Source organism: Thalassophryne amazonica, chromosome 2 (assembly GCF_902500255.1).
Source record: "Thalassophryne amazonica chromosome 2, fThaAma1.1, whole genome shotgun sequence".
NCBI classification, from domain to species: Eukaryota; Metazoa; Chordata; class Actinopteri; order Batrachoidiformes; family Batrachoididae; genus Thalassophryne; species Thalassophryne amazonica.
The window spans coordinates 73,377,771-73,400,737 of NC_047104.1; the positions used below are offsets into that span (position 1 = coordinate 73,377,771).

The 22,967-nt window shown below is 38.0% G+C and overlaps 1 protein-coding gene across 1 annotated transcript in view; it reads left to right on the forward strand.

Moving 5' to 3' along the window:
- Positions 1–356: 356 nt before the first annotated feature.
- Positions 357–22,967, forward strand: part of si:dkey-127k13.1 — a 70,233-nt gene continuing 47,622 nt past the window's right edge. The window contains exons 1-5 of the mRNA XM_034163008.1: positions 357–513; positions 10,320–10,427; positions 11,586–11,863; positions 12,951–13,211; positions 14,625–14,701. Of these exons, the coding sequence (XP_034018899.1) occupies positions 10,397–10,427; positions 11,586–11,863; positions 12,951–13,211; positions 14,625–14,701 (647 nt within the window). The 5' untranslated portion in view covers positions 357–513; positions 10,320–10,396. The remainder of the gene's footprint in view (positions 514–10,319; positions 10,428–11,585; positions 11,864–12,950; positions 13,212–14,624; positions 14,702–22,967) is intronic.

Sequence of the window (22,967 nt, forward strand, 5' to 3'; positions counted from 1 at the left end):
AAGTAAAATGTTTGTAAATAAAAACAAAGCTAATGATATTGGTAGCAGATACAGCCACAAAGTAAGGAACAACTGATGAATAAAACGTGTTTTCAAAGCCATCATAAAACTATAATGGTATCATTAAGTATTCGTAGCGGTACTCGGTATCGACGAGGACCAAAATGTATGTACTCGTACTTGTACTCACTCTGGAAAAAAAGTGGTATCGGAGCATCCCTACTTGAAAGACACTGAACTCTTCGAGAGGATTTAGTATTGTTATGACGGACTGATGCAGAAGGTGGCAGCAATGCAACACCGAGGCTTCCATCTGCCGTTAAACGCCACAGAAGAAGAACAAAAAAGACGAAGAAGAAGAGGAAGAAAAAGGAGAAGTCGCTTATGAACTTCCTGTGAGTAAAGTGGTAACTTTGTTTTGGAAGTTTCAAATAACTAATCTTCCCAGATACGTTTAATGCAGTTTTCACAAAGGCTGAGGAAGAAAACTGGAGTTCATCAATCTTACGCCGGGTGAGTTCATTATTATTTACCTGATATGATTTCTTCGGTTGTTGTATTTTTTTTTCTTGAATTAAAACAGTTTTAAATACAACTGATGTTCTCGTTAGTGTTTCAGAGTTTCCCACATTACATTAATCGGTGGATTGCAAACCAACCGTCCATTCAGATCTCGAAGAACTCTTGAAGAAGCATAATCGCCATTTGTTAAGATTTTGCAAAATGTAGCACTTTGGTTGTGACGAAGAGATTAAAGTTATGGACACATGAGGTCGATGTCGTTACATTTCCGCCGGAAGTAGTGCGGACTGACGCTGACACGTCCATAAGTACGTAGTTGGGCAGTAACAATCATTTTGCTTCTGTAGATCACAATTTAATTTCAAACGAAACAATGAACATGCTTGTAGTGTAGAAATTTAGCTTTAATTCTTGGGGGGTTTAATAGCAACAACAACAAAAAACACATTAAGGAATAACAGTCATTTTTATACACAGTCCTCCCATTTTCAGAGCCTGCATCATCACTTTTACAGCCAGGTTTCTTTAAAAACACAGAAAATGGATACAAGAAGTCACAGAATATACCCTGGAGTTCATTCATATCAACCATTAAGAAATACAAGCAATTGTGGCTGTATGCTAAATATGTGTGGTGAATTTGGTCAAAGGATACGAGGAAGGAGGTCTTAAAGCCATCAATAGAGACTGTATTAATGGTAGCATGGCCTAACCAGTTATCAATACGAGGTCTGTCCATAAAGTATAGGTCCTTTTTATTTTTTTCAAAAACTATATGGATTTCATTCATATGTTTTTACGTCAGACATGCTTGAACCCTCGTGCGCATGCGTGAGTTTTTCCACGCCTGTCGGTGACGTCATTCGCCTGTGAGCATGAATGAAATCCATATAGTTTTTGAAAAAAATAAAAAGGACCTATACTTTATGGACAGCCCTCGTATATTAAGTCCATTTTCTTTAAGGAAGTGGAGTTTGTACGGAGCTGTATGATTAACTCAAAATTTTATTTGTACATTGTGCAGCCTTGTTATGGTTATGTTCAATCAATCAATCAATCAACAATTTGATTAATCCCACAAGGGGCAATTTCATTTGAGCAGTCCGTTTAAAAAAAAAAAAAAAAATTATATATATACACAACCCCTGCAATAATTATGGAATCACCGGCTCAGAGGATGTTCATTCAGTTGTTTAATTTTATAGAAAAAAAGCAGATCACACACATAACATAAAACTAAAGTCATTTCAAATGGCAACTTTCTGGCTTTAAGAAACACTATAAGAAATCAGGAAAAATAATTGTGGCAGTCAGTAACGGTTACTTTTTTAGACCAAGCAGAGGGAAAAAAATATGGAATCACTCAATTCTGAGGAATAAATTATGGAATCACCCTGTAAATTTTCATCCCCAAAACTAACACCTGCATCAAATCAGATCTGCTCGTTAGTCTGCATCAAAAAAGGAGTCATCACACCTTGGAGAGCTGTTGCACCAAGTGGACTGACATGAATCATGGCTCCAACACGAGAGATGTCAATTGAAACAAAGGAGAGGATTATCAAACTCTTAAAAGTGGGTAAATCATCACGCAATGTTGCAAAAGATGTTGGTTGTTCACAGTCAGCTGTGTCTAAACTCTGGACCAAATACAAACAACATGGGAAGGTTTGTTAAAGGCAAACATACTGGTAGACCAAGGAAGACATCAAAGCGTCAAGACAGAAAACTTAAAGCAATATGTCTCAAAAATCGAAAATGCACAACAAAACAAATGACGAACGAATGGGAGGAAGCTGGAGTCAACGTCTGTGACCCAACTGTAAGAAACCGCCTAAAGGAAATGGGATTTACATACAGAAAAGCTAAACGAAAGCCATCATTAACACCTAAACAGAAAAAAACAAGGTTACAATGGGCTAAAGAAAAGCAATCGTGGACTTTGTATGACTGGATGAAAGTCATATTCAGTGATGAATCTCGAATCTGCATTGGGCAAGGTGATGATGCTGGAACTTTTGTTTGGTACCGTTCCAATGAGATTTATAAAGATGACTGCTTGAAGAGAACATGTAAATTTCCACAGTCATTGATGATATGGGGCTGCATGTCAGATAAAGGCACTGGGGAGATGGCTGTCATTACATCATCAATAACTGCACAAGTTTACGTTGACATTTTGGACACTTTTCTTATCCCATCAGTTGAAAGGATGTTTGGGGATGATGATATTTTTCAAGATGATAATGCATCTTGCCATAGAGCAAAAACTGTGAAAACATTCCTTGCAAAAAGACACATAGGGTCAATGTCATGGCCTGCAAATAGTCCGGATCTTAATCCAATTGAAAATCTTTGGTGGAAGTTGAAGAAAATGGTCCATGACAAGGCTCCAACCTGCAAAGCTGATCTGGCAACAGCAATCAGAGAAAGTTGGAGCCAGATTGATGAAGAGTACTGTTTGTCACTCATTAAGTCTATGCCTCAGAGACTGCAAGCTGTTATAAAAGCCAGAGGTGGTGCAACAAAATACTAGTGATGTGTTGGCGTGTTCTTTTGTTTTTCATGATTCCATAATTTTTTCCTCAGAATTGAGTGATTCCATATTTTTTTTCCCCTCTGCTTGGTCTAAAAAAGTAACCATTACTGACTGCCACAATTTTTTTTCCTGATTTCTTAGTGTTTCTTAAAGCCAGAAAGTTGCCATTTGAAATGACTTTAGTTTTGTGTCATGTCTGAGATCTGCTTTATTTCTACAAAATTAAACAACTGAATGAACATCCTCCGAGGCCGGTGATTCCATAATTTTTGCCAGGGGTTGTGTATATATATGTGTGTAACAACATAACTAATAAAAACTGGAAGCACTCAGAGAGTGCAAACCTCTGCCAAGGCCATGGGGTCACTGACGCCATAACATCTACACGCCGTGGAATCATTGAACCTAAAAAAGGCTAACAATGATGTTTGCTCAGTAGTAAAAAAAGTTTCATCTGTTGTGACTGGATAGCATGTATCCTTAGCACTTGGCATCACAGTTTATTGCAACTTGCACCTTTCCCAGAAGCTACTGTCATCTGAGCACTGATATTGATATTGCATGTGCTTATAGACAAAAACAAATAAGAGACAAAATTCAATTTATTATTCAACTAAACTGCAAATATATGAATTTTTTAACATTTATGAAACACTTCTCTAAACAAGGCCATAGGGTCACTGACCCTAAAGAGATTCCCTCCTTGGCACAGTGATCTATTTCTTTTTGTCTCTTTCTCTGAAATTGTATATAATAATCATTAGATTATTAATATATAAACAAAAATAAATTTAAGAAATATTACAATTTGAAAACAAATGCACCAAAACGTGATGACAGCTGCAACTGCTTAATGCTAACTTTTAACATTGAAAATGCCATAGACATGCAAACGCGTTAGCATCGGGATCCGGATCGTGATCTGGATCACCACTAAAATTTAATCACTTGTTCCTCTTGTCATTTCCAACCACTCCACAAAATTTCATCAAAATCCGTTCAAAACTTTTTGAGTTATCCTGCTGACAAACAGACAAACAAACAAACGAGACCGAAAACAGAACCTCCTTGGCGGAGGTAACAAATAAAATAGACTTAAGAAGTTAAAATGAATAGCAAGAATAAATAAATAAATAAGAACATGGCAGACCTACGGAGCATTTAAAAGTCGAATTGCCGAAGGTATAAATGACTTTAAAAACCGGTTGGTTCTACACACTGGGGACGCATAATGGCGTCCTAAAGGAAGCAGAGAAAACTCTCCTAAAAGAACATGACCTGACATGGACAAGATGATTTCAGCCTTCCGGAGGATCTGTTGATTACAAAAAGTGTGTAAGTCTCTTTGTTTCACACCGATAATCTTTGAACAATTTTTAACAATGTTGTTCAGGCTGTTTCTGTCTTTCACTGAGAGGCTGTGAAACCAGCAGATAAATGAAAAACACAAAAGACTCAATAAAAGACTGATAAAAATGACAAAGGATTGCAGGCATGACAGAAAAAGAATTTACGGAGAAGATAAATTCTCAGCTGTCTTCGCTTCACAATGGCGTCTGTCTTCACATCAAACTTCGGCTTGTCATCAAAAATAGTCCTAAATAATGTTAGGGGTTATTGTTAAGGTTAGGGTTAGTGGTTGTGGTTAATGTAGTTTAGGAAGCTACATATGAATAGCAAATACATGTACAAGTACATAGCCTCATGGTTACGTGACTAATATTGACCAATGAGAGAGATGCTACGTGCGAATATAATTTCACTGTACGAATACGGCTCCGTACAGATAGCCACTGCTTTTCTTGAATGTGGACCAGTGTGTTCATGTTATGTCATAAATTATTTATTGGTTTTGGTTGACTGGGTTTGGCAGGTTTGGCGACCATATGTAACAATAACGCTTTGAGTGATTGATTTTGAAGTGGATGTGCATTTACAGCCAGCTTGGGAAACCTGTTGCCTATCCTCAGTATATGATGTTAACAGTGGATGTTTAGCTTCCTGAGCTGGATTAAAAAAGTAACTCTGCAATCTAATTGTATTTGGGGGGGGGAGTGACAACTAAAAATAGAAATAAGGACAGTAGCACCTCCATGCTTCTTTTTTTGTTTAAAAAAAAATCAACAGAGCACCCATTACTTCATTTATTTGTTAGCTGTACTCCTCACTGTCCAGTTCCATTATTATAGATCTTTGGTAGAATGTTTGCTTTAATTAATGATGAAAACCATGTCAAGAAATACCTTATTTATGATTCTGTAGATGTCTATGATAACATAGCTTAATATATTTCTACTGTAGGTTGTTTGCAGTGAATATCTTGCAAATGACTGAGCAATACAGTGATCAACATTATGAACCCTGTGTTATATAGTTTTTTTTTACACATGCATCTATAAATTTAGATTATTCTAAATATGTCAGTTGATTAAAAAACAGTATGAATCGTTTGCCTTTAGCATACAAACAAATATTATATAACTTCCAACGGTTGCAGTTGGAGAAAATTTGACATTTTGATGCACGAATGCAAGAATTGCTCTTCACATAAATCATGGAGTCCGCAACGCCACACTTTTTGCTAAAGGTGTCCATGTTAATGGATTAGTATATTTATTAATTATGTCCTAAATGCACAAAGGATTACACTAAAATAAGAACAGAAAGTATTATTACTTATGGCATGGAACAAATGGACTGCATTTACGAGGGCTGTCAATAAAGTATAGGTCCTTTTTATTTTTTTCAAAAACTATATGGATTTCATTCATATGTTTTTACGTCAGACATGCTTGAACCCTCGTGCGCATGCGTGAGTTTTTCCACACCTGTCGGTGACGTCATTCGCCTGTGAGCACTCCTTGTGGGAGGAGTCGTCCAGCCCCTCGTCAGAATTCCTTTGTCTGAAAAGTTGCTGAGAGACTGGCGCTTTGTTTGATCAAAATTTTTTCTAAACCTGTGAGACACATCGAAGTGGACACAGTTCGAAAAATTAAGCTGGTTTTCAGTGAAAATTTTAACGGCTGATGAGAGATTTTGAGGTGATACTGTCGCTTTAAGGACTTCCCACGGTGCGAGACGTCGCGCAGCGCTCTCAGGCGCCATCGTCAGCCTGTTTCAAGCTGAAAACCTCCACATTTCAGGCTCTATTGATCCAGGACGTCGTGAGAGAACAGAGAAGTTTCAGAAGAAGTCGGTTTCAGCATTTTATCCGGATATTCCACTGTTAAAGGAGATTTTTTTTAATGAAAGACGTGCGGACGGGTCCGCGCGTCAGGACGCAGCCGACGCGGTGCGGCGGCACAGGAAAAACACCTCCGTGTTGATAACCATTTGTAAAATCCAGGCGGCTTTTGATGGCTTTCAGTGGAGTGAGTATATGAGAAATTGTTTAACAGCTGGACATGTTCCAACTTGTCCTTAAGGCTTCCAACAGAGGTGTTTTTCCTGTGGCGGAGCGTCGCGGCGGCTGCGAGCCGACGCTGCAATCCGTCTGCACATCTTTCATTAAAAAAATCTCCTTTAACAGTGGAATATCCAGATAAAATGCTGAAAACGACTTCTTCTGAAACTTCTCTGTTATCTCACGACGTCCTGGATCAATAGAGCCTGAAATGTGGAGGTTTTCAGCTTGAAACAGGCTGACGACGGCGCCTGAGAGCGCTGCACGACGTCTCGCGCCGTGGGAAGTCCTTAAAGCGACAGTATCACCTCAAAATCTCTCATCAGCCGTTAAAATTTTCACTGAAAACCAGCTTAATTTTTCGAACCGTGTCCACTTCGATGTGTCTCACAGGTTTAGAAAACATTTTGATCAAACAAAGCGCCAGTCTCTCAGCAACTTCTCAGACAAAGGAATTCAGACGAGGGGCTGGGTGACTCCTCCCACAAGGAGTGCTCACAGGCGAATGACGTCACCGACAGGCGTGGAAAAACTCATGCATGCGCACGAGGGTTCAAGCATGTCTGACGTAAAAACATATGAATGAAATCCGTATAGTTTTTGAAAAAAATAAAAAGGACCTATACTTTATTTACAGACCTCGTATATAGCACTTTTCCATCTGCATCAGACGCTCAAAGCGCTTTACAATTATGCCTCACATTCACCCCGATGTCAGGGTGCTGCCATACAAAGTGCTCACTACACACCGGGAGCAATAGGGGATTAAAGGCCTTGCCCAAGGGCCCTTAGTGATTTTTCCAGTCAGGTGGGGATTTGAACCCATGATCTTCTGGACTCAAGCCCAACTCTTCCTAAACAGTTGTGAAATGTGCATGGGTATGGGCCAGTGCGAAAAGAAAATTTTGAAATGTTCAAAATTTCTGGCAGGTATGAATTTCGTGGCACTTGTGTTAACTAGTCGTGAACATTGCGTAACTTATTCAAAAACACTACATGTCAATGCGTGTCATTGCACATAGGGCTGTCACTATTAGGAATTTCTGGAGACGATTAATTGTCAGACAAATAATTGCGATTGACGAATATATTGTCTATTTTTTTTTCTCTTTTTTTTCGCTTCTTTATATTCTACTATTGTAGTATAATTACACAACTCTGGAACAATGTTTGGCTTCTGTGAGTGGAGAAACTGGGAATAGTGCAACATTTTTATTTTCATTTTACATACAGTCCCAACTTTTTCTGATTTGTGGTGGTTTCTGTTGCATTTCTGAAATTTTCTCCTCATCAGTCATGTTTTGTGCTTAAACACTGCATTAAGCTCAAGATTGAACAAATAAATACCTTTGGAAAATAACAGCTGTTAAAGTTCAGAGTTCTCACCTGCTTTTTGTAATCTGTGCGTCTGAACATCACCACAGCTTCTCCATGACAGGGTTTTTTGTTTTTTTTGTGGCTCAGTTCATTCATATATTCTCATTTTTTAAATATGTTTTTAAAGCTATTTGACCGTTTATTTCATCTCATGATCTCATAAATTCAGCATACGACGTGCACATGGTGTGAACAGGATGGTAACAGCAGAATCACACCTTTAGAGAAAGTTCAGAGAGAAGTAAAAGCAGCTTCACCACGTTTTTTTTTTTTTTTTTTTTTTTTTTACTTGTTCACTCGGGTTAAAATCCTCTCTCTGTTCTGCGCTCGATGCGCACTGATGGTTCTCAGACTGTAACGTGTCATGCCTGCATTCAGGAATCTCCCTCACGCACCCCCTCCCTCGCAGTCTGCAGCCTCTTGACTCCGTGCGTGCGCGCAGACACACACAGACACACACACACCGACAGCTCCGCATTTTAGACGGCTTTTGAAGAAGACGGCCACTGTTTTAATCGGCCGTCTTATCCAAACGGCAGGACGGATCGCTCTTCAGCCTCCATGTTATTGTCCCGCCTTAAGACGAGAGCGAGGCTGCAGCACAATGACGTCAGATTCTGAGTCGTTTTATGCTTTGTGGATAAAATAAATAATTCACGGTAATCGCAAATATGAAAAATAATCGCGATTGACAACTATTGTAATAATTGTGACAGCCCTAATTGCACACAGGGCACCTGAACCTGAAAATACATTATGAAGAGATGTTACATCTATAATAAACATAACTTTACAGATACATGATCTAACTCATAGGAAGGAATGAAAATGCAATTGTTTTACAAATCCATTGCAATATATATTATAAATAATTACCTTTTGGGACAAGATACCAAATGTGTTCTGCACCACACAACAAGCACGAGACAACCTGTAGCTGTAGATAATTGCTCTGTGATTCTGGAAGCGATGAGAGAACGGTTTCTTCACCCAAGTTCTGAGAGCAAATGCATCATTGTCTAAAAAATGATTATTTTATAGCAGGGCATCAAGCAGGACACATTGGCACGACGAATTGCACAGCTGTGCAAGTGTCAAGATGCCTTTAGTTGTTACAACTTTCATGCTAAGTAGACTGACTAAGGTTATTGTACTGAAACAGGATGAATTCATTGTTGCCTGTGTGATTGCTCTACAGGTTGGTAAGGTTAGACCTTACTTGTGTGAAGCACCTTGAGGCAATTTTGTTGTGATTTGGCGCTATATAAATAAAAATAAATTTGAAGGTACAGTGAAGAACCTGCTGTAAAAAACATTGTATGCTTTAAACATGTTGTATGTAGAGTCTGCAATGGTCAAAATTTAAACATACATAAATTTAAATGTAACTGGACTGCATTTATATAGCACTTTCCCATCTGATACAGACATGCAAAGCACTTTACAGTGATGCCTCACATTAACCATTTCACACACATTGATGTCAGGCTGCTGCCATACACACAGCGCTCTACACAGGGAGATCTGATGGTGTACTTGAACTTACGACCTTCTGGTTACAAGCACGTTTCTCTAACCTTTGGGTCACCACTTTCCTTGTTTCGTTTAGGTGATAAAACACCATTTGTTTTTGGTACTGCAAGTCATAATAATGTACTCTCAAAGAAATAAATGTTTGCTTAGCCTCAAAACGAAGATATAAATTCTGTGGACCTTCCTTTCGCAACCCGGGTCATGCCAAGTTCATAAGTCTAAGTCAAGGTCAAATCAAAGATCATAATCTAAAATTATGAATTATCATATCTTAGGTGAGATATTAAGACATGGTCTTCTGCATCGACAGCAGTTCTCTAGGTGCTAACTAATGTATCAGACCACTGACGTTGTGTCCATGACATGAAGTGGAATCAAACAATTGGTCGGCGGAGAAGCACTGCAATCATCTGGATGCCTTGTTTGTATGAAACTAACTGTGCCACAGTGTGAGCTTGTGAAATGGCTCTAATGTTAGCATTGAGATCACTTTCTGTTGTTACAGTGTCATTCTGTTGAGTGAGAGATGTGAGCACGTCTTCAATGAGATTGACCACAATACTATCCCTGCATGATCTAATCCGTGGTGCTGCATTAACTCGCTGTCATGCGGCACTTGGAGAATATTCATCCTGCCTCTGGGTCTTTATGCTATTTTCTCATCTGCTTAAGATCTCTTAAGACTTTTAGAAGTCCTCCTCCCTATTTGTAACAGTTTTTAACTTTAGGTACTCTCTTAAAAGTTAAGATGTTTTATCTTTACCAGAACCTAGTCTTATGTTTAAGGGGAAGTTCTGACAAAGCTGCATAATTCTAAGAATTAGAAAATTTTGTCACAAGGAGTCCTGTTTGTAGCAGGAAGCTTTATGAATGCAACCTCTGGAGAGCCCAAATGTTGCAGGAAGGTTCAACAGTATTCGTTAACCCCGTCTCTGGATTTTGTAGGCACTTCCCACATGCACAGCAGAGGAAATCAAACCTGATAATCTATTGAAGTAGACGCCTGATCCAATGAAAGCAAGATGGCAAAACCAGGTCACACAACAGTGAAAGGTATGCCATGATGTGATGCTGGATTGTTTTCTGAATTTTGTTATAGTCTTAAAGCCAGTTTACAGTATTCTATTCAAAGAATGACAAAAACTTGAAAGGATCACTAAACATTTTTAAAGACCAGCTGTAACACTGCAGACATGCCACTGCCCTAAAACTGAGTGCACAAAGTGGCACAGGTATTTGCATAAAAATTACAGATGGTTACATAATATTTGTGCACATTTTTAAAGTGGCACAGGTATTTGCATAAAAAATTACAGATGATTACATAATGTTTGTCTAGATCATATTATTCATGTGGCCAACAACTGCACACACTTTTAAAAAAATCTTGCATGTAATTTCAAACAACCTATCAGTATTTACAGATAAATAGACATATTTAACCAGTTGGTGAAACTGAGTAAAATCAATTAATTTTCTTTTATTTTTAAATGGACAGGCAAGTATATGAGACAGTGATGCCACATGTTGTAATATAGGTCAAGCTGATTTGCGGGGTTGTCCCTAGATCAAGATTTCTATATTAATTGAAAAAAAAAAAAAATAAGTAAATGACCATAACCAATCTCACCCACAATAAAAATGAGCACACTGAAACCATAAATGAAATAAATAAAATTAGCTTCTCAGCCATAATGACATTTCTCATCAGTCTTCAAAAATTGATTCAACTTGGTTACAAAGCAGATCTGGTCCTAATTTCTGCTTCATTTTAATGCCAGTGGCTTGGTACAGTATATAATATGTCTTTTTCTTCATCTTCTTTTTTATTAAAGATAAATGCAATGTGAATATGTGGTTGCTGTCCGAATTCATATTTGCTTCTTATAAATGGATCTTTGTAACAGTTGTGCAGATTTAAAGGTTTCATCTTCACATGGCGCCTTTAGCAAATACGTGACTGCATTTTTGTAAATTTGGCCCTGGTAGAACGTTTGATTGGAAGGTTGCTGGAGCTTGCCTTGTGAAATTGCCAGTGTGATAATTGGAGTTACTTGTATTTGTTTTCCAATGTGACCCTGTCAAGTGATGTTGAGGACATAGAGCATTTTTGTTAATGGCTAACTAAGAATTCTTCATGTAAATATATTCTTTAGTGTAAAAATGACAGCTAATGATCTTTGAAATTGCTAACTTATTTTTGCCTTTCAGGTAGAACTCAAACCAAAAACGGCAAAGTCAAGAAGAACACATCAGAGAAAGTTTTCTCAGCGAATGTTTCACCCGTTGTCAAAAAAGGATCCATGCAATTCAAGGCCTGTTCTTTGTCAAGTACCCCAAAAAGAGGCAGGAAACAAAAACGGCTAGAACGAGAAGCCTGTTTGACTTCCACACCAGTCCACAGCTCCTCTGCTTCAGACATCTCCACATCCCGTCAAAGAACAAAACGCGTGGAGCAACAATGCACTGAAGTCATCACACGGTCAAAGGTGTCTGATAATGTCTTTACAGATGAATCTCATTTTAACACTTCAAACAATGAAAACACAAGTTCACGTTTTATAACCAGAATGTTGACATTAAAACATTGTTAGCCACAATGCCTCTGGGGGCTTTTCTCACCTTTCACAGTCATGTGAGCAAACCCCTGTTATTAATTAATTGATAACATGGGTTTGCTCACAAGTACTCAAATTAAAACTGCATTTTTCCAGTTATAAATGCATTTGTACATTCTATGATTATATGCAATAGATATTGCTGGTGTTATTATTAAATTAATCCTTCAAACCCCATAGCTTGACAGTGGGTTTGAAAGGCACGTTTTCTTAATCAAAGTCGTTGTCTCAATTTGTCATTCATCAGGAAATGTAAAAACAAAAATGGTCAGGTTTTCAAATTTACAATTGCATTCAAAATAACCATGTACACTATATCTTCTTTTTTTTTAAGTAATGTGAGAAATGTGTGTGGAATTCCTCTTGTTTTCATTTTCATAATATTAGTAACACTTGTAGGCAAGTGGGTGAGTCACATTTGTAGGTTCTCTCTTTTAAATTTTTGAAAAATAAATGATCAAAGAAATTCTGCTTGTTTTTTTTTCTTTATGACTTATGGCATGATAGCTGTTACACTGCACAAAATACATTTTTGAACTCTTACTTTTAGCCATGACTGAGCCAACTCCATAGAAATGCGGGACTTGCAGTTGCAGTGAAAAATAAGCCCACAGTCAATAAAATTGTTACTGGAGCACCATGGAGGTACGAAACAAACAAAAAACTAGTTGGCCTACAGACTTAATATAGGGAATATTTGCCATATACAACTTCCATGAAAAACAAACACCAGATCAAAGATTGACATCAGGTTGATATAAATTGGGTCTATTGCAGTTAATACACTGATCTTGTCCCATTGCTTCAGACAGTATTGCTGATGTGTTAACAATTATTAATGTAGGTTCTTGGTGGTATTTCATTCAAAGCATACAGTGGATTTTGTTGTTTGATTTTATGCTTTAATCCATGTAGTGTGATTTCTTTATATAAATAAATTGCATCTTTTCTGTCCTAGACATCAGGGGTGCGTTCCTCGTGCAACGCATCAAAGTCTCCAAGCCGGAAGTGCCATGTTGCCAGACCAACACAAGTCCAAAAAAAAGTGGCAACTGTGCAAAAGCAGGCCTGCAGTGGAAGCAGTGCTTCTCCAGTTGAGTGCCGACGAGGCAAAGAAAGAAATTGGAGAAAACAAACTCAGACATGGATACCGCAACTCAGCCATCAAAACGATGCAGACCAAGATTTGAACTTGAGGTGTCTCATACAACAGAGCAAGGTGAATCTTTTTGAACTGTCAACTTAATGCTTTTCTGAAATCTTGTGTTTTAGGTAATTTATTTGCTCACCTTTTAAAACTCATTCAGGTGAGTTAACATGTACAGTAATTGTGCTTGCTTCACTGTTCCCTGCCTTGGAAACAGATGAGTCTGCAGTGTCCTCAGATCTGTCCATAGAACTGAGTCACAATGAGCAACTGATGGGCTCTGTGTCTTTCAAAGAGGAAGATGATGATGAGGAAGAGCTGCCCAGTTTCTTGATGCAAGAGAACAAAAGTGAGAGATTGATATGATTAAATACAATACACCCTACATAGGCAACTAGAATCCATAAATATATGTCGATATTAAGTGTGAATTTTCATTGATCTTTCAGAGTCTTCAATTACAAAGGGGCAATTTGTGTGGTGCAAATACAGAAGTTATCCATTGTGGCCTGCACTGGTGAGTGCAAAATGTGTACAGTTCCCTGATTTCGTCCACAAATAAGCGTCTTAGAATATAATTAGAGTAAAATATTTATTTTCATATTTGCCTGTATTCTGGGTTTTGCATTTTTTCTAATTTGGATTTTTGATCATACAGCAAGTATGGTGAAATCTAAATACAATGTGTTGTAACAGAATAATCAGATGCTACACAACTTCAGTTGAATTAAAGTAAGCTGGTAATTTATAAAAACCCATGCACAGCCATTGCAGGGGAAGAAGTAGTAAGTTCTATAGTTACCCTGCAGCCTGTTGGTACTTGTGTTTATACCAGATTCCATAGCATGAAGCAGATGAGTATCTTTAACTCCCTCTGGATGGGGCACCAGTCCATCCCAAGTTACCTGCCCAGCCAAAGCCAGTGCCCATATATAGCTGGGTGGACTGGAACACCATAGACGATATGTCTTGTCCAAGGACACAGACAGGTAGCATGATTGGAAAACAAACCTCAGGTCTACACATTTGTACCCCAGCTCCTTAACCCAACTGAGCTATCTGGTCTGTGGAAGATGAGTTATGCTTATTGTGTAAATGTAAAGCATGACTACTGTTAAAATAAAGCCACTTACATGCAGATTAACAAGATTCATTCCAAAAGAAAAGCAGAGTGTAACGATGGGTGGATTTTGTGCAGAAGGAAAAAAATAAAAGGTTGTTGCTATTATTATTACTACTGTACATTGAGCTTCCAAAGTGGGACAAAATGTTTAGAAACCACAGCTGTGACTACTGTAGATTAATATAATGATGTGAAAATAAATCTAGGAGAACCAGAGAACCTGCAGAGCTCTTGTTTACAAGGATTGATTTTGAAAACCCCTGATCCAATCTAAAGTCTGGGGTCATTATTTTACAAAGTAGTCAACACTGAAGGTCTTGCAAGTATGAGGTTTTAATAATCTGTACTATGCTTTGCTGCAGGTAAAGAGTGTGAACTGTAAGATGAAAAAGGCCAGCATCAAGTTCATTGACAACTTCTTGGTTGAACAAAAGAATGGGTAGGACATCTGTATTTTCTTTTTGTCATTGGCCTGGTTACGTGACCATAATAATCAGATATCTATTAATCTGATCTCTCGCATTTACATGCACTTCAGTAATCTGATAATTGGAAAACCCAGGTTTGCATGATTTCAGTTAATTAGTTGGATTTTTTTGAAAGCAGAGAAAGAAGAAAGGACAGCTCCTGAAGAAAAACCATAGCCTGAACACAAGATCTCTGTGTGTGTGTGTGTGTGTGTGTGTGTGTGTGTGTGTGTGTAGGTTCACGTGTTGATATCCTCGCGCCCTAAATATGACGTCATAGACTACGTTTACATGCAGCCAGTAACCCTTTCATAACCGGAATATTAGCAATAACCCGGTTGCGCACGGCCATGTAAACACCCCGCAAAAACCCAAATATGCTCATATTCCGGTTTTAAAAACCCGAATAAGACCCCTGGGTTACTCCTTTTCTAACCCGAATATCAGGTCGTATCAACGCACATTGGGATATCACCATAGAAAGGAACATTATTTTGTGTTCTGCGCATGTCCTATCTGCATTGAATCTTGGTCTTTTGAGTACGGCAACTACTTGTATGCGGCGCACGCAGCCCACCGGACACCACAGAAGCAGAGATAAACAACGCATTGTGTCTGCATCCTTATCAGGTGGGCCGGTCGCAGCACCGGCATCACCGCAATTGCTCTGCCTCCGATGCGTGTCTGCGGGCTCGATAATGCCGCAGCGGGGCCACTCACACTGCTCCCGTCTCTGCTGTGCGGAGCTGCGCCAAATCTGGCAACAGGTCCAGAGACTACACTCGCTTTCTGATGCGGAGGCAGCCCGCAGTAGAGAAAAATGAGAAAATGTTAATGCCTGTTGAGAAAAGTGTGTAGTGAGGGGTTTTACACGAAGCAGGATTTGCACGAACGCCAGACCAAATCAAGCACCGGTTGGAAGACATGCGTCACTGTTTAGATGGGGATTTTCCAAATGATACCAATGACCATGTATACAGGAGTAACTCTCTCTGCTTAAGCATGTAAACGGGGTTAGTCCTAATGATTCAGAAACCGGAATATTGACCTTAACCCGAATATTAATGCCATGTTAACGTAGTCATAGTTTTAGGAAACTCCCCTCATCTTTAATCTATTTGTCTATAAACCGCCGTAGATCACCAAGAAATTTGCCCTTTACAACTCTGAAACACAGGGATGTTAAAGGGCACTTGGGCATCTTGTCAATTTTTATTTCTTTGTGAGCACAACGGACTCTCTGAACCTTGTGATCTGATGAAGGATGTTGCGAGTCGCGATAAGACAGCAGGTTTGTGAACCTCTGGAAATGTGAGTGACAACTGCTTTTACACATGCGCAGGATGTGAAACAACAACTAAATCTGGATTAATGGTATACATGTACCAAAGAAAATTTGAGTATTGAGAGAAATCCAGTGTGTTAATCTGATTTCTCATAATCAGATAATATCGTTATTGGTAAAGCATATCAGATTTTCCATTTACATGACACTTAATCAGATAAAGGCCAATAAACAGATGGCAGACAGATTTTTATGTGCATGTAACGGGGACACTTATGTAATGTTTGTGTTTCTGACGGTTAACTGTGGCTCTGAAAACTCTGAAGCCTTTTGACTGTGAGAGGCCAATGACCTGGTGGTGAGAATACATGACATTCTCCAGCTGTATCTAATATTCATTTAGCAAATGTGATCCACGATTCAAGACCAGTTCAGATTTTGACACTACTCCTTTGGAGATTCATCCATCCATTTTTTTTTATACCCACTTACTCCAATTAAGGTCACAGGAGGGCTGGAGCCTATCCCAGTAGTCATGGGGCCTGAGGCTTCTTTGGAGATGCTATCCCAAATTGTGATGGCAGCTAAGTGACGACATGTATTCTTGATCCACTGCCTGCCAAGCTGGTTAAGGAGTTGTCGTCATCATTGGAGCCTACTTTGGTGACTGTCAAAAATTTATCTCTCACCACTGGAAGCGCTTGAGACGGCTTTAATGTGGCTGTAATAAAACCCCTGCTAAAAAAAAAAAGTCTAGTTTGGATTCTGGGTTGTTGGAGAATTAGAAACCTATTTCTAATGTATCATTTTTCTCCAAAATGCTGGAAAGCGTGGTTGTAAGGCAGCTTCTTGCCCAACTGTCAGAGAATGATCTTCTTGAGCCCTTACAGTCGGCCTTTCGGGCTCATCATTCCAGTGTCTGCCCTCACAAAAGTTGTAAACCATTGCATGATGGCCATGGATGCAGATTCTGCATTGTTGTTACTGTTGCTGTACTTGAGAGCAGTACTTGATATAGTTGACCATGGTATCTTGCTGGCAGGAGATAGGAAATTATTTGGCACTTCTGGAAGGCTGGCATGCATGGCTGAGTTCTTATTTGTCAGGTAAACTGTAATCCACTCATCTTTTGATTTGCACATTAGGGCCCTGTTATACCTTGATGATTTAGCCAGCGTTATGCTGACAGCCCCGTTTCCACTGAGCGGTCCGTGTTGGTACGCACAGTATGGTACGGGTCGGAAACAGGTTAATTCTGGCTTAGTTTGTGTTTCCACCACCAACAGAACCCTTTTGTTTGGCAGGCGAAACATAAATATTGATGAGCACACTCATCAAGCACGTGTACGCTGTCGCGCGGGCCTCTCCACTCCATGTGGAGGCCAAAAAGAGTAATTTAACACTTTTAAATTTTTATTTTATTTTTGTCTGGTGGTCATGGGATTTATTTTCATCATGTGCACAATGCTGAAGAATCGACTGATGCTAATGATGATGATGATAAACGCTGATGTGAATGAATGAGGCGCAGTGACACTTTCAGCTTTTAAAATAAGTTAATTGTCTTGTTGCGGCACAGTGCCGGTGTCACCAGGAACAGACAAAACAGGGGGACTTCTTTAAAAGCGGTACATTTCTTCAGCCACAACAGGACCTAAAATATTTTCAGATGCCATGTTTCCACAATCGGTACACTTTATGTGGATACATTTTTGTCAGGCTGTGATGATGAATCCGCCTGAAACGAAAATGTAAGATTAAGACTTTGTATATACTCTGTGTGTGAATGGTTTTAATATTTGTAACAGTCTGAACTGTTCGCATGAGAACTGCAACTTTCAGTTGTTCATCCAATTAATGGGAAGCATCAATGGATGTATTTTGACTTATGAGTAACTTACAAATAACGTGTGTCAACAATAGGGATGGGTATCGAGAACCGGTTCCTTTCGGGTATCGTTAAGAAATTATTCGATCCACCGACATCAGTAACCTTTTTGCTTAACGATTCCCGTATCGGTCCTTCAGAGTGGCTGTTGTTTTTGTTGGTGTTTGTCAGGAAAATGATAATTTCTCTACATTGATTACAGACCCTGCAGCGGATCTGTAATCAACTTTTCTGCAGCGCGGCTTTGCTTTGAACCTTGAACCAGTCGAAGCAGTTCTTCGATCTGGTGCTTCGTTGATTCATTGTTTATTGTAGTTTATCTTAATTTTCCCCGCTAAAGAGCATAGGTCTGTGAGTAATATTTACCTTTTTTTTTTTTTTTTAAACAATGTCTTATTGACTTTTTTCCAATGTGAAAAGTACAGACTATCCTGTCACATTATACAACATTTCAAAAATAATAGTAATAAAGTTTTTTCTTTTATTAAAAAAAAGGGAACAAAGAAAAACACATTCTTGTTATAAACCTATTTCTAATGTATCATTTTTCCTCCAAAATGCTGGAAAGCGTGGTTGTAAGGCAGCTTCATTCTCTGACAGTTGGGCAAGATCTTCTTGAGCCCTTACAGTCGGCCTTTCGGGCTCATCATTCCAGTGTCTGCCCTCACAAAAGTTGTAAACCATTGCATGATGGCCATGGATGCAGATTCTGCATTGTTGTTGCTGTACTTGAGAGCAGTACTTGATATAGTTGACCATGGTATCTTGCTGGCATCTTGCATAGAGCATGAACAAAACATGCAAAAAAAGCAATAACAACAACAAAAATACATAAAACAAAATGAGGAAAAACTTCCCAGTTATACAGTCTGTTTCACAAACTGTCATGAATCCAAGCATTTAGATAAATCTTATACGCACCTAGGTTACAGTGATACATTACTCATTAATTTTCATTGTCAATTGGTATATTTAAATTATCTAAAGTTTTAAATGGTCCCCAGATTTTTTTCAAAAAGCAACAACTTCCCTTTTTTTAAAACAAGTTATTCTTTCCAGAGGAAACACTGCTAGCATTTGTTTTAACCCAGTGTGTCAGCTTGGGCCTGTATTTTTTTTTTTCCAGTATATAGCAATTGATCTTTTTGCTTGTAAGAAACACACATTGATTAACATTTGCTCAATCTTTGTGATTTGCTTTTTCAGAATAAACTCCTAAAATAAAAAGTATAGGATCTTTTGGAATGTCTTTTTGGATTATAGTCTCTACAGCTCTTTTGACCTCGTCCCAAAAAAGTCCAACCTCGGGACATTGCCACACACAATGGAACAAAGTTCCTTAGCATTGTCACATTTGCACACATATCAGGTATGTTTGGATTAACCTGTTCAATTTTTCTGGTGTCACATGTAGGTTCTCATGAGCCACTTATATTGGAGGAGTCTAAATCGAGTACTAACAAATTTTTTATGTGCTTTGAACATGTCAATTCCCAATCTTCTATTGAAATACTTGTTGCTAAATCCTCATTCCAAGCTCTCAACCTAGCATCAGAATTTCAGTCGAGTTCGACATTAACAGGTTATATAATTCTGATATAGCACCTTTACTCAAACTGTTTTTTGAAAGTATTTTTCCAAAGCTGTTTTTTGAGGTTTGATTAGATTATTCTGATTAGTTATGATAAAATTTCTGAGCTGAAGAAATTTTGAACAAATATTTTTATTTATTTATTTTTTTTACCTATACTGTACTGGCTTGTTATTTCCTCAAATGACAGAGTATTTGAATTTGTCATGTACAGGTCCTGTATCGTTTTTAATCCCTTTAAAGCCCACTGTTGAAAAACAGTGTCTGCCCTTCCTGAGTAAACATTGATTGCCCCAAATCCAGTGGTGGGCACACTTCCGATAATCTGATAACAGATAATTATCGAAGATAATGTTTTCATTATCTGATTATCTTTTTAGATAAACTTAAAAACCGTCATCGGACTAATTATCTTCCGTTGAATTACCGTCCGATAACTTTTAGACCGATAACGTACTAAACATAAACTGAACAGTGAATACATTTTTAAAACTGTTAAAGCTGTTGAGACCTACCTGTTAAAAATTTCCTACCTAGGCATGTTGTTCTACCCTCTGCAATCAGAAACTATTCTATTGTCTGTAAGCAAAGGAGAACTGGTGACCAAAAAAAAGTAATTTCCTTTAACACCATACTAATATAATCACAATGTCACCAAGTCATCCGAAGGCATACATGTTTAACTTATGGTTAAAATTTTAACCACTCGTTTAGACAAGTTATTTAAAATTGTCATGTCTGAAGTTTATAAAGTGAAAATATCATATATGTTTTCGTTTTAAAGTAATGTGCTAATTTTTAAGGTTTTGTGAGCACATGCTGTGCCAGGCAGCAATGTATTATGGTAGCATAAAGTAATCTGACGTTCACGACAGGACAAATGCATTTTAGACACTCTGTTCAGGGTCCACAGATACAGCATTAAACTCTCTTGAATATATTCTCTGGGTTTATAGATGTTAGTGTATGTTGCGTTTGTTAAATTCTACGCATCTTAAAGTAGCAGACACGATTCTCTGGAATTTTGACATTTTTTCAAGGCCGCTACTGCCATCTACTGGCCAGGTAGTGTTCATGGCAGTATTAACGTCTGGTACATGGCTGCTCTCAAAGTGTTGGTATTGTCCATTGTCCAGGCGCTTTTTGTGTGCATATATTTGTTAACTTTGTATTCTAAAACTACGGTTAGAAGTAATTCCGACTCCTTATCGGTCTTCACGAACGAGGTTGGCGCCATGTTTTTAGGTTTTGTGGAAGTGACGCGACAAGAGAATAAGCTCCTGATTGGATAGAATTTTAATCAGTACCACCACCCAAAGGTTTGCAGACTAATTACAACACCTTATACGGTTCGATGTGGATGGATTTTTTTTTTTTAAACGAAGTAGTGTGGATGAAGTTTTTCCTCAAACTGAAAGGGTAAGATATTCGGTTTTACAAATACCCGACAACGTCTGGACATGGCCTTATGTCTGTGAAGGCACTATATAAATAAATTGACTTACTTACTTACTAATATTGAGTGCAACGTTTACAACCATCATAAAAGTTTTAAAACATGCAGTTGCGATGACAACTTCCAGGGCTCCGTAAAAATGCCTGTTTTTACAATAAAATGGAATATTTTACAAAAGCACATTTTTCTTTAAACCAACACCGACACACGTCACATTAACGTGTTGGTTTACATAATGGATTACTGAACCAATCACTGTTTAGCACTTTTACCCAGAATGCTTTGCGGTCTGTGTTTGTTACAAAACCTCAGAATTAGTGCCTTATTCAACATTAAAAGATATATGTTATATTTTAACTTTGTACAAATGACAGAATTGACATTAATGGAGTTATTCTATCAGTATTTTCAAAACACCATAAGTTAGTATGACTTTATTTTTCAAGAACTCCGCCTGACCGGAGTCTTGAAATTGATAGGGAGTTGGCCTTATGGTTGCTCTCGGTGTGTCTCTGTGGTGGGAGTGTTGTTGTAAACAAGAGCTTCCAGCAGGGGCAGAATGTTGAAAGAAAAATGATTATGATGAGTAAAGAGTTGATTTTGTGGGTGCTCTCAGGATTTGTTTGTGCTGCTTCCTGCAGGGGGCAGCATGGTCAAACATTCTTGTTTATTCTTTAGGTCTTTTACTGCTTTTGATTCTTTCAAAAGCGATCATGTTAAAAATCAATTTCAGCTCTTTAGTAACTGCAAATGTCCCATAGACAACACTGGAATTTATCGGTTATCGATTATCTGTAACTTCCGATACATTATTGGGTGGTTTATCGGTTTATCTTTATCAAAGATAACTTTTCAGTTATCTTATTATCTGTTATCGAAGTTAATTTTTTGGTTATCTGTGCCCACCACTGCCCAAATCGCAGTACATTGAGACAGGTTACAAGGCTCAGATACATATTTGCAAACTTTAAACCAAATATTAATCATGTTTTTAACAATTGGGTTCTTTTTTTCTTTTTTTTTTTTTTTTTGCTAAATTAGATACCTTGTCAGAGTATAAAAATTATGGAAATGGTACATTCAGACCCTCAGACTCCATTTCCTTCCACTGTGGGACATTTTTAGTTCAAAATAAAATTTAATTGCCCGCAGTTGTGTGGCCCGGTAATACCAAATTATATTAGGGATTTTAGTCTGTTATTCTATGGAAATTGTAGTAAGGACAGTTGGATCTGAGGTTTAGCATTTTTCCAAATAAATCCTAAAAGTAACTTTTTAAGTCTTTCCAAAAAAAATCAGTTGGTGGAGGCAAAGGCAAATTCTTAAATATATAGAGGGGAGCATATTCATTTTATAACATTAATTCTACCAATCAAAGACAGTGGGTAGAAACATCCATCTCTCAACTAATCCAGTAATATCATTCATTAAGGATTCATAATTTGATTTGACAATTAAGTTTAATTTGTGCCTAATTCTATGCCTCAATACGTACAGTGATCAACCACCTTAAATGATAAAGTTTGTGGAGCAGGATTTTCAGCTTCTTTGTCATAATCAGTAAAATAGAAGATTTGGTATTATTTATAGTATAACCAGAGATTTGACTAATTCACTTATCAGATGTAGAATGATTGGAATTGATTCATTCATGTTTGAAATAAACAGAATAATGTCATCTGCATAAAGTGCAACTTTGTGTTCAGTATTGTAAAGACTTATTCCACCTATTTCAGTATTTTTCTTATAGCAATTGCCAGAGGTTTTATTGCTAAGGTAAACAATAGAGGTGAGAGAAGGCAGCCCTGACGACATCGTCTTTTTATTATAATTGATTGCGAAATGTTTTTATTATTTTTGCTGTGATTTAAGTACAATAATTGAACTCATTTAAGAATCTGTTCCCATATCCAAACTTTTTCAGGACATTAAAAAGATAAGGACTTTCAACTTTATCATAGGCCTTCTCAGCATCCAGAGATAAGAGAGCTTTACCTGTAGTTTCCTCTAGACCAGGG